This window comes from Telopea speciosissima, chromosome 4, assembly GCF_018873765.1.
Source record: "Telopea speciosissima isolate NSW1024214 ecotype Mountain lineage chromosome 4, Tspe_v1, whole genome shotgun sequence".
Lineage (NCBI taxonomy): Eukaryota > Viridiplantae > Streptophyta > Magnoliopsida > Proteales > Proteaceae > Telopea > Telopea speciosissima.
Genome location: NC_057919.1, coordinates 17821294 through 17833934, shown reverse-complemented (window position 1 = coordinate 17833934; position 12641 = coordinate 17821294). Strand labels below are relative to the sequence as shown.

Genomic DNA, 12641 nt, shown 5'->3' with positions numbered 1-12641 from the left:
TGTGCTTTCTTTAATTGCTTTATATGATTCCTGAATTCTTTCTAGGTTTCAGTGTGAATCTTTTTTTATTTGTGTCTCTTATAAAATTTTGTTGATTCTGCATTACAAAATTGAGTAATCCAGAATCTTCAATTTCTGATCTGAAGATTCATCGTCTCCTCTGTGGCTACTCGTTTCTTTTTCGTTTCTTTTTTGCCAGAATTTTGTTGAGTCTTTCCCTTTTGTCTTTAGATTTACGTTAATTCTGCACTATAGAATTAGTAAAGTGAGCGAGAGACTTCAAAGTCTAATCTGAAGTTCAAGCGGAATCAAGGTGAAGATCCATCGCCTCCTACTCTCTATTCTTTCTTGTTTTATTTTCTTCCTTTATCTTCTTTTGCTTTTTTTGCTATACTGAATGGACTTATGATCTCCAAAGTCTGAAACAAAAGTCGAGATCTTTTATATTATAGCAAGAAACTTCGAAGTCTAATTTTTGCGGTTTTTTTTTTTATCATTTAAGCCTCATTTAAGCCATATTTATCTAGATCTTTATTCTATTTTAAAATTTCTTACAGAATCGAAGATAAATGGCCTCGTCTTCCAATTCTTCGTGCTCAGCGTGTAAATTTGTTAGGCAAGAATGTAATCAACATTGTCTCTATGCTCAGTCGTTCCTGGTTGATGACGTAACCAAGATGGCCACTGTATATAACGTATTCAATGGAAATTACGTTGACGAGTTACTTAAGAAGCTATCCCCGGCACAAACGAAAGACGCAATCAACTTTCTCTACTACGAGGCAGCCGTGAGGCTTACCGATCCTAGGTACGGGTGTTTAGGTCGTATTCTAAGTCAACAACGAAAGGCGAATCAGGCGCTCCAGGCGCTCCAGGCGCTCCAGGCCAATACAGACCTCCCTATAGACCCAATGCTCCCTCCCAGTTATCTTCAAGATCAGCAGCAGCAGCTCTATAGTGGCTATTTCGGAACTACTTCAGTATCTGAGGGAATGCCTTTGATTCCGTTAGACAATCATCAATCACAACAGTATGCACAACAGCTCTATAGTGGCTATGTTGGAACTACTAGATCATCTGAAGGAATGTCTTTAATTCCGTTGGACAATCCTCAACCACAACAGTATGCACAGCCGCAACAGATAGATGTAGCTGATGAGGTTAACCGCCTCCGTCTGTTTTCTTAGTTTTTTTCTGTTTTCTTATGTGTTTTTTTTAAGTTTTGGTTTTCCCTGTTAATTTCTCTGCCGGTCTATGTAACGAATGAATTTATTTTATAATTGATTATTATAATTTCCGGAGAGGACGGGTCCACAGTCCAATGTCTGTGAATCTGTTGGCTGCCCCCCCCCCCACCTTTAATTTAAAATTGATATTTCTATCGGGCCCACTTTCCCATCTTCTGTCCCTGTCCTTCTTTTCTCCTAGCTCACAGTAGTGTTGGCTTCCCCTGCCCCGAAACAAAGGGGAGGATTTTACCCTACACCCTGATGATGGTCGTATATTCGTAGGAGATTGCCGGCTTTGTTAATAGTTTTTGGGCTGTTGGTACTGAACTTGATCAGTTAATCATCGGAGACTTGCCTTTGCAACAATCCCAACCAGAGTATCCGCATCAGCCACAACATCCGTTCAGAGATTTGATTGATGAGGTTATTTGTTTTCATTCGGTTCTTAATTCTGGTCTTGCTTTCTGGTCTTACTTTTACTTTAATTTAGTTAGTTTCTGTTCTGTTTCATGCTTGGATACGGTTTTACACGTTCAAAGACGTGATTACGAACAAACGCTGGACTGGAATGATAGAATATCCATCTGAGTTTCTCTTGTAATTAACGAACCCCTTGCATGAAATAGGAAACTTTGGATTGGATAGGTTTGCACTACAGTGATTATGGTCTTATATGTTCTCCCATGTATCCACAGCCGTACCAAAACCCCTCATCTAGCAGCGCGAAACCCCATGGGAAGTCCCCGATGGTAGATGGTGTTGTTCCTCCAGTACTCGCAGTTGAAGATGTTCCAAAGCAGCAAATTGAGATACAATCTGGACTCCTTGAGATGATTAGAAGTTACATAAAGCAGGAATTTGCCAACTACGTTACTGGCTCTGCTGGGACTGGTGGGGCTACCGAGGGAATGAGCACTCACATACAGCAGGTGATACAGCAAGAGATTGCTAGGTGCACTGCTGAATCTAATCAGTTGACACACATGTTAAATCCTACCGTTGGATCATCCCCTCAACGTCAAATGATAACAACAACCAGAGCATCCATATCATCACCCCACCAACATCCAGTAGGAACCATAACAAGAGCATCCGTAACACCATCCTCTTCCGTCCAACAACCGCGACAGCAACAAGAGAAACGTCAGGCTTTGCAAATTGACTCCGTCCAACAACCACGACAGCAACAAGAGAAACGTCAGGCTTTGCAAATTGACTTAAACAATGAGGTGAAGACAGTTCATTTGACATTGTTTTTCACATGATCTATTTCTGATATATTATTATATTTTTTTCTTCTAATTATTTAATTAAGATCTTGTTGACTCTATTTCACGTTGACATGGCTTCTCTGATTACAGGACGGTCAAGAGAATGAATTTCTATAATCCATCAAAGACATACAATAGGTTTGAAAGAAAAGAGTTTGTCGAGTCCGAAAAGAGGACGAAAGAGAGAAGCCGAGAAACAAAGGACATGGCGTCAATCCACAATTTTTTATTTTACCTAGTAGTTTTTTTGTAGAACCTGAACAACTCCCTCCTCTCCCCCCCCCCCCCTCCTCGTCAAAGTTTTTTTTTTTTTGGTTACAAAGTTACTTCTTCGATTCAGGCATCCGTTGTTACTCTAGTCTAGTTTGATTCTTAATCACATGCATGTCTTACTCTAGCATTGAAAGATCATCATATCCCCTCAGAAAGTGGAAAAATCTAGGGGTGCATTAGTCTTTTTGCATCCAATTATTTTTAAGCATAGGTGCACGTTCACACACAGCACCGGTTAGCATCCCCTTTTTCCTTTTTTACTTGGGAGTTGGGATTAAGTTTTAGTTGGGTAAAGGGCCAATGAGGAGCAAGGGTTTTGGATGTTTAAATTCAATATTAATATCTGTTGCTTGTTTACAAATCCATAGATTCATCACCTGCCTTTTAAATCAAGCGGCTTGGAATCGATCATCATCCATATTTAAAAGAAACATAAATATATGTATATAAATAAAGTGAAGCAGTTTTCTGTACGGGAGTGTGGCCTATGCCAGCATTCTCATGTGTCTAGCTCTCTCCTCCTTAAAATAAAGGGGCAAAGATGCCTTTTCACATAAGAAAGAGAGAGATAGACTCATGGGAGTGCTGACGTAGATCATACTCCCGGACAGAAAACTTTTTCCCATAAATAAATAAAGGCCAAGAGAAAGCATGCAGTCCACATCGGATGGGGTCCAGTAACACGCTGGCTGGTGGGAGGAGAATCTCACGTGATACGAACATGTCTGACGGAACTTTGACTTTTCAATTGATGAAACTAAAAAACGTTTTAAAATGTCCAAAGTTGAACGTTAACGTCTATCAGGCTCTATGATCACTGATCGATTCCCCTACTTTCAACGCTTTCGACGACTATGCATTAATCGATTATGCACCACGTAAGGAAAGGCTCCATTAGAGAAATCTTTCTTTTTAGATCATTGTCAGCCTTTGAATTCGAGTTGTCTCTATCGTACGGATTAGGGACCACATTTTTTCCCTACCAGACCAATCAAAATCCCCAATCAAATCTTCGTCGCTGCATAATTTCTTGGGGCGGACCCAGAAACTCCTGGTTCGTGCATGGTGCGAGAGTCATGTACGAGCCCAGGGGGGATTTAGTCGGCCTAAAGTCGGATACCCCTTCTGTATCCAAAAAAATAAAAATAAAAATCCCCAATCAACTAATTGCTGGTTAGCCGTATAACTAACTACCCCAATACGGTGATACCTAAAAATCTAATGCCGCGTGGTATTCTGGAATTTCTTATTGATTAATAGACCACCTCTTAATGATGAACTATCTTTTTTTTCTGTGTCGTGTTCGTAGACCCCAACTACAGGATCCGGCTCCTTTCCAGCGCACTTGTGCGTTGGACGGTGTTCAACGGACATCATATGGTTGGAGGGTTTCGATCCACAACACCACATGTATCCCAATTTAATGACGTGTGGATCAAGACCTCCCCAGTCGAACGATGTAAGCTGGACATCTTCCCACGCAGGAGAGGAGCTCAATCCCCAACTATCAAGGATTTTAATCCATGTTTTTTTTTTGGGTAAAGAGATTTTAATCCATGTTTGGATGTCGAGAAAAGAAAGAAAAACATAATTCAAAAGTTACACACATAAATCAATCATTGTATCTTAATTTTTGTTTTTATTTTATTTTATTCAAACATACTCTTAATTTCAAATTTATTTCCATAAGCTACCCCGGACTCCTATCTATACTCTCTACCATTTTTAGGGGAAAGGAACACCATTCTCCAATATGTTGCTGTCAATCCATGCCTCTCAATTATCTTAGCTCTTTTTCTTCAAGAATTCTCAAAATTCATTAGTTACTTATTTTTATTATTATTAATTAGAGAATTCGGATAAGGATACCTCTAAACATATATGGATGCATTTCGAATTTGGATTTTTCACTATCCATTAACATCCCTAAGTATAACTTGAAGGCGTGCATTATTTTTTCCTTTTTTTTTTTCTTTGATAATAATAAATGGAAACAAAATTTCTAGGCCACTTAACCTAGATAGAGATCTTCAGGAATCAGGATCGTCTACGGCCTGCTGCTCGTAGCAGCCATAGCAGCGCACTAATGAGGTGCGGTGCAATGGCCGCCTTACCCCTGCTCAAGTAAGGCGCTTGGGCAGGGGTAAGGCCGTCATTGCACTGCACCTCATTAGGGTGCTACTATGGCTGCTACAGTCAGGCAGGTCGTAGACGATCCAAATTCATTCTCCAAGCATGTAAAATTGCTGACTCACCGTGGAAAAGACTCAAGTTATAGTCTCTATTAAGGGTTGCATGTCACTACTATGTGTGGTATATATAATGATCCGTACGAGTGCTCTTCCACATTTCTCATTACCTCCAAAGTTTTAGCACAAAATTTCGAGGCCACTTGTGTTGTTATTGGTAATTAGAAATTATATGGTACGCTGCTCTAATTATTGTATGGGTTAGCGTTCTTTGTGGAGGAGCATGTCTCCCGTGTGTGTGTATAATGGCCAATGAGAGTGCATGTGTTCATCCTCAGTCTTCATTGTCGAAATCCCAGTTGCAGAACTAAACCCCACACAACTCACAAGTTGCAACACTTTGCCCAAGTATATTTAATAGATTTTACGAGAAAAAAAAAAAGTTGTCATGCATGGCGCCAACGCCCAGACACGGGAAGGGCCGGGTAAAATGATTGCCCCACATGTCGTCAAAGTCTCCACAGTCTCACGCAAAGTCTTTGTTAAGAAAACAACGCCCAGAATGGCGATTTACAGAAGACAAACGAAAATAGAGAGATAGCACACAACGCAGAACACAGAGATTTACGTGGTTCACCTCCAACATGAAAGCTACATCCACGGTCGAGTAGTAGAACAAGTTTCACTATTTTCTTTGAAAATGTTACAAACCCTCATAACCCTATCTCAAAGAGATAAGAACATTATATAGGGAAGCCCTAACCTCGGTCCAGAAAGTACACAAATGCCCCTAGCCCAAAAAATTGCCAAAAAATCAGAGCTGGACCAAAACATAACAAATGGCTCAAAAGTACTCATTTCGAAGATCTTGACGAGCCCAACACAAATCCATGCCTTTGCCATGGTGTCCTGTCATTTTTTGACATTCTGAGGTCGTTTCGAGGCCGAAACAGAAACAGCCCTCCAAAGGTCTCAACCGCACTCTCTGGACCAAATCAGGCTTCACCAACAACAATCTAGTTAGTAGCATAAATCATAAAGAGAGATGAGAGGGCTTATATTTGAGTTTTTTAAGCAAAATTATAGTTTTTGCCCTCAATTTGACCGGTTATGAACAAATCCTCATTAACTTTTTGCCTCAAAATATATTGAAGTGATTTTTGCTTCTTATATTGAATTAATCGGGGAAATATTTCAAGATTTCTATTTCATTTGAAATCTATCAATAAGAAAAGAGATATAAAAATCCTACCAAATATCTTCAAAAATAGAAATCACCCCATAAAATTGAAATTGAAATCAGACCAAAGAGAGCCTTGGAATTGAAATTTATAATGGATGGAGAACTAATACTGTAATGGGTATCTTAAAATCCTTTCCTTTCTCTTTTCAATGTTGCTGGTTCTAGATGCATTACATGGGCTTTAACTGTTAGTACGGAGGTTAGGTTATCCTTTCTTGGTAAGATGTGGAAGGAGTTATAGGAGAAGTTGTTTGAGTTGAGTCGTGATAAGGATAAATTAAGCTGAGCAATTCTTTTGGTTTGGTGTAATCTGAAAGACATTCAATAGAATTCTCAAAGTCACTCTTTTTTAAATAGATATTACAAAAATTGAATAGGTTTCGCAGCCTTACCTGATCCCAGGGACAATACTTGCAGGCAGACGTCGTGAGCAACAACCAGGATGGAAGTAAAATAGACTGGGAAATTAACCGTCTCAGTCAGAGCTTGGCCGGCTTTGTCTGCCCCTCTCCTTGCCTCCGTTCCTAGGTACCGCGTCACCCTCCCCATCCTCTTCCCTAGCCACCTCATCTCCCTCCCTCCTACACGCAACCTCACTCTCTATTGCAGCCCCTGACACCAAAATCAAAGTCTGAACAAACCATCTTCCTCCTAGTCATTGATGTTGATTTGGGCTTCCAAAACTTCTATTTCCAGTCAAATGGGATTACGGAACAATGAAAGTCACTAAAATCATGATAGACGACAGCACCTTTGGATTGCAAATCTATGTTCACTTCGCTGAATCTCCAACTCAACTTCATCCCATCCAGATCTTGCACTCCAGTATTCGCTACATCCAAACTCCCTCAGGTGATTCAACATGAACGACTCAATGACATATTATTCAACCTAAGTGGGCACTCGGTAGATATTTTATTTTTCTTTGTTGTTACAATTGTAAAAGTGGCAATTTGGTTATGGGATGTGGAAGAATGGCGCATACAATCGATAGACCAGTCCATTAATTTCGCCAAGTTAAGGGCCTTGGAAAAGATGTTGAACACGAATTTATTTAAGAACCGTGAAGTGGGTAGTACTAATTTTCCTTCTACCCTGGCCTATTAATCCAAGTCCGCTATTCAAAAGGGAAAGATCCTATGACAAGTACCCCGCTATAAGGAATGAGAGTCTGAAGAGGAGAAGTGGTGAAACAGGAAAGGATTTAGGAGGAGTGGAGGAGTGTTTTGTGGTCTGGGTGGTGTTGCCGTTGAATACAGGAAAAGAAGGGTCAAAGAAGTATGAGAGTTTGAGGAAATCGGTTCATACAAAACAGAAAAGCTTTAAAATCAAACGCAGAGAGTTCGAGTGTGTGGTTTCTGGGCTGATTGGTTGATTGGTTCATTGTTCAACATCGGAAATCTGAGCCACGTTTGGATAGATCAGATGAAGAGGGGAAGATAAAGTTTTGGCTTCATTTAAGTCATTTTTTGGGGAATTGACCTTAGCTAAGTTGAGCCACTTAATCAAGTCAAGCCTGAGCCAAACCAAAAGTAAAATTACCTAACTTGTCCCAATTCAAAATTTCTCAAAAGGGAAAGGAAGGATTAGAAAAGAGAGGTTATGTTTTCGACCACAAAAGAAAAAAAAAAAGAAAAAAAAGAACAAAAAGAAAAGAGAGGTTATGTTGTAACCACAGCTTTACCCAATTATGAAAATATATGAAATAAATTCTTGTAAGTTGTAATTAGAAAGCCTAAATACGAGATCATACGAAGATAATAATAATTACGATCGAACGGTCTGTGTTAATAGCTGCAAATCTGAACGGCAGACAATGTTGCAACATGTTTACGGGACTAAATAGGATACTCATCCCCTATTCTGCTCGCCAAGATATAAAAAGAGGTTCTGTTCTAGTCTCGATCGTTAACCCATCGCTACTCTATTTCCTCATCCGGGAAATTCTAGAGAATCTGATTGAGAGCGTTCTTCCTCTTAAAGAAGGTTTTAGGAGAAGAAAAAGGAGGAGACGACATCAAGCAAATATTAATGTTATATCAGGTTTTCGGTATTATTCGATCTGTAGTTTCATCAGGTTTTCGGTATTATTCGATCCGTAGTTTCTTCTTTCTATCTGGTAAATGGTTCTTATTTGGTGTTTTTTGGCTCGTCTTGACTTCTAGGGTTGAGTCTTTCTTTTTTTTTTTTTTTTAGTTAATAGAGTGATCAAGAAGCTTAAAAGTCTGATCTGAAGTTCACCAGTGAAATCAAAGTTTAAAGGTGAGAGATCCATCGTCTCATCTCCATTTTTTTTGTTTTTTATTTTATCTCTTTTGTTTCTTTAATTTTATAATTCTTAATGGATTTGTGATTTCCAAAGTCTGAAACAAAGATTCGATATCTTTTAGATTATAGATAATGAAGATTTCAATCAGTTCGAGTCGAAGATTGCAATGACTTGGTCTAAACGCAATTGATTTTGCAATTCTTTTTATTTTATTTCTATTAATTAATCCTTGAAGAGTTTTTGAATCCAGAAAGATTTTCCAAGAAAGAAGAAACCTCTCTCTCTCTCAAACCAAGAAAATCATTTTAGCGATATTTATCAAAATCTTTATGTTGTTTTGTCCATCTTTTTGCGAAATCTTATGTTTTTAAATTCTTAAAATGTCTTACAGAATCAAAGAGAAATGACATCTTCGTCCAATTATCCGTGCGCAGCGTGCAAATTTCTTCGGCAGAAGTGTTCTCAAGAATGTGTGTTTGCTCAATCGTCCCTTCTTGATCAGTCAACGAAGTTGGGGAATGTGTACAAAGTATTCAATCCTAGTTACGTTTCCAAAATCCTCAACGAGTTACCCTCGGCACACAGAGAAGACAGACGCAGTGAACTTTCTGGCCTACGAGGCAAAGGTGAGGCTTCGCGATCCTATGTATGGCTGTTTGGGTTGGATTTTACTCTTCCAACAAAAGGTACAAAAGCTGAAGCATATACTCCAGTCGATCCAGTCCTATGCAGCAGAAGAACTCCCTACCAGTATAGGTCAATCAATGTTCCCTTTCAATCATGAACACCCTCACTCATTTCAGAGCCCTCCTTCCACCATGGTACATCAACAGGAGATGATAGATGCACAGCATCTACCCCCAGCTGTAGCTGTTAGAGAGCAACATGAGATGATGAGGCAGCAGCAGCAACAGCAGGTTCAGCAGCAGCAGCTTTACAGGTTCAATAGTGGCTTTCATGGAACTACTACAGTGTCTGAGGGAGTGGCTTTGGTTCCATTAGACAATCCCTTTCATATTCAACAAATGCAGCAAGAGCAACCAGATCATTATCCACTGCAGCAAGAGCAATTGAAACAGAGAGATCTGATCAATGAGGTTAACAGCCTTCATCTGTCTTCTTAATTCTGGTCTTCCTGAATCTTGTTTCTTATTCTTTGCCTGCCATTTGTTTTTCCTTTTTATGAATAACATTGGTCCTATGTAACGGACCCGACTTTTGGTGTTTGAATTTATTTTAAATAGGGCAATTCACGGACACCCCTCTAAGCATTCAATATGTCACAGACACCCCAAACTTTAAAAAAATATCATAGACTAACCTTATTTTATGATTATATTTCAATTTAGTCCAATCCATTAATTAAGTTGCTGTTAACTCTTTTATAATGATGAAATTATCCTTACAATGTGTGAATTTTCCATAATACCCTTAAGGTTAGAACCCCAAATACAAATCATTCTCTTCATCTTCTTCGCTCATATCATAACCCTTCTTCACAACGTTGTCTCTAACCATAGCAACCAGTATGGGTGGTGTGACCGCCATATGTGTGATCTTAAACTTCTCAACCGCCCTCCTCATCTTCCCCAAATCGAACTTTCTCATCACCACCACTGTCTTTCTGATCGCTACTGATTTCACAAAGTACAGAAGCATCGCCGGTGGTGCTACTGCTCACCGGCGGTGCTACTCTCTTGGTGGACCTTGATACCGATCACCGAAATTCTGTTTCATTAAATAATTGTTGGAAATGTAGGCTATTATGGTGTAATGTAGAGGGTTCATGGTGGATCTGATTTGAAGCAAAATAACTTATTATCATATTATTGTCGTAATGCTTCGACTGCTACTTGGAACGAAAATGGCATCTGATACATTCTCTGCAGAGACATTACTTTTTCCTTGGTAATTAGGTTGGTAGTATGGAATATTCTAGATAATGTGTTTGGGAACCCTTATAAAAATTGGGGGAAAAAGTATATCTTTTACTGCTGTAACCAAATCGGGTTTGGACCCGAGGCCCATACCCGCGCCCACTTGGGGCAGATGTGGTTCAATAGGACCCAACTAGGGTTAGGGTTTGGAGAAGGGGCCCACATTGTGTCTCCCCCCCCCCCTTTAAATATAGAGAGAGATTGAGAGAGGCTGCGTAACATAACATAAAGGTGTCAATTTGGGACCGAAATTGGGAACTAGCCCAATACCATCCCCCTAAAACCCGGTACTGGACCGTCCCATTTGTACTGGTATCTAACTTTGGTACCGAATCATAAATGGGAAGGGACAATTTTGGGACAGGATTCCCAATGGTACCAGTACCGAAATACCAATTAGGTACCGGATGGTACCGGAGCTACTAGTACCATTTAAAAAGAAAGAATATATAAGATCTTTTTTTTTTAGGAGTGTTTTCTCTTAGGGAGGTTTCAAGTGATTGATTTTTAGTTCTGTTTTTGTAAACTTGTTTGGTGATGACATTAAAACTATATTTGGGTTTGTTTATTTGATTATCATTAACTCTTAATTATAACCTTGAGAAACTTATTACATGTGATCTTAGGGAGTTTGAATAAGTAAAACTATGATTTCATAATTTAAGTTGCTTTATAAAAAGCAGTAGACAATTTAGATTTCATGATAGTGAAAAAATTTCACAACACTAATAAACCCGCCTCGTTAGGAACAATTAAACTTCTTCTCCCTTTTTCTACAGTACTTAGAACCGTTTAGGAACCGGTATCGTCCCGTCCCACTAGTAATCGGGACTGGGATCTAGATTTGGTCCCATTAACTAAATGGGACGGTACTGCGATTGGCACTTTTGGTACCCGTACCAGTACCGTCCCGTCCCAAGTACCGGAAACCGTCCCAATTGACACCCTTAACATAAGAATTAACTGCAGCCTCTAATCCCCACGTTCTCTCTCCCTATCTCGTCCTGCTCTCTCCCTACCGTGTGTGTGTGTTCCTAGAGGCATCCATCATTGCCTAGGGACTTGGAGTGTGAACTATTGATTGCTGTCGATTACCTATCGAGTGCACCACTGCGAGGGAGACGCTACGCTGTTCATGCGGCTGTCAACCAAGAGCTATCTCTATCCTCTTCCGTTGCGTCGTGGATATCACGCTATGAAGGTAACAATCTGATATCCCTTCTATGATATTTCAAGATTGGCATCAGAGCTTGTAATGTTCTTGATTGCGCCGTATATTGTCGCAAATCGCTGCACCACATCGTGTTTGGTTGCGGCTAAGCCGTGAAGTGAAACTTAGTTTTTTTTATTGTCTTTTACCTTTGTTTTTTGGCCGCGGCTCTCTGCGCAACTGCTCTCATGGCCTTCGTGATCTCCACCGAGCAAATGCAAGCCGGTTTGGGGCCATCTCTGCGAGTCTGTGTGACTCTAGAAGTAGGTCTGTTTGAAGTTTTTTTATTTTAATCATGTTCTGCATATTTAAAAACAAAAATTGGTGCGAACAGCTTGAGGCATGCGCAGCCTTATGGCTGCAGCAGATTGCTGCGCACGGCATGATGCTCCTCCTTACCACAGGCTGCCTGCCTATGTGGCTTGTGCGCTGTTTGGTGGAAGGTCTTGGTCTCATGGTCTCATGCGTTGTTCGACTCGCAAGACCAACGTTGGCCGAATGTGTGGCTATGTCGCTGCTGTATTTTTTTTTAAAAAAAAAGAGGGAAGTTTAAAGCCGTTGCAAGCGCCACTGCCACGGCAGCCATGGCGAAAATATTGGCGGTTTGCGTTTTTGTTGGAGAAGTTCGTGGGTTGGGGAAGGAAGAGGGAATGGGACTCTCTTTTCAAATTCCCTCAACCCACGTGTTGCACCCACCATCCTTTTTATTAAAAAAAACAAAACCAAGTGGATAAAACCAAAACGGTTTTGGTAATCGAATTGGAATTCCCATTTTTTAAAGTTTCCCTCCCAACTACGTGTTGCAGCTTGTTTTTATTAAAAAAAGAAAAACAAAAAAAAAAAAAAAAGGCAAACAAAAGTGGATAAAACCAAAACGGTTTTGGTAAAACCGAAAACCAAAGTGGTTTTTGAACTTTTGAACTCCTTTTTGTTTTTGTTGGAATGCTGTTTAGTAATTTTTTTTTATATATAATTTTTTTTAATGGTTATTGCATGTTATTTCTGGAATGAAGGCCATAA

The 12641-nt window shown here is 39.8% G+C and overlaps 1 protein-coding gene across 1 annotated transcript; it reads left to right on the top strand.

Annotated features, from left to right (window-relative positions):
• Window positions 1-569: 569 nt before the first annotated feature.
• LOC122659035 (LOB domain-containing protein 25-like) lies at window positions 570-1187 on the top strand. Its single transcript, XM_043854194.1, has one exon. The coding sequence runs from the start codon at window positions 570-572 to the stop codon at window positions 1185-1187; it is 618 nt and encodes a 205-aa protein (XP_043710129.1).
• Window positions 1188-12641: the final 11454 nt, after the last annotated feature.

Bases quoted from the DNA above. Each gene is read 5' to 3' on its own strand.
- LOC122659035 (XM_043854194.1), top strand. From the start codon at position 570: ATGGCCTCGTCTTCCAATTCTTCGTGCTCAGCGTGTAAATTTGTTAGG.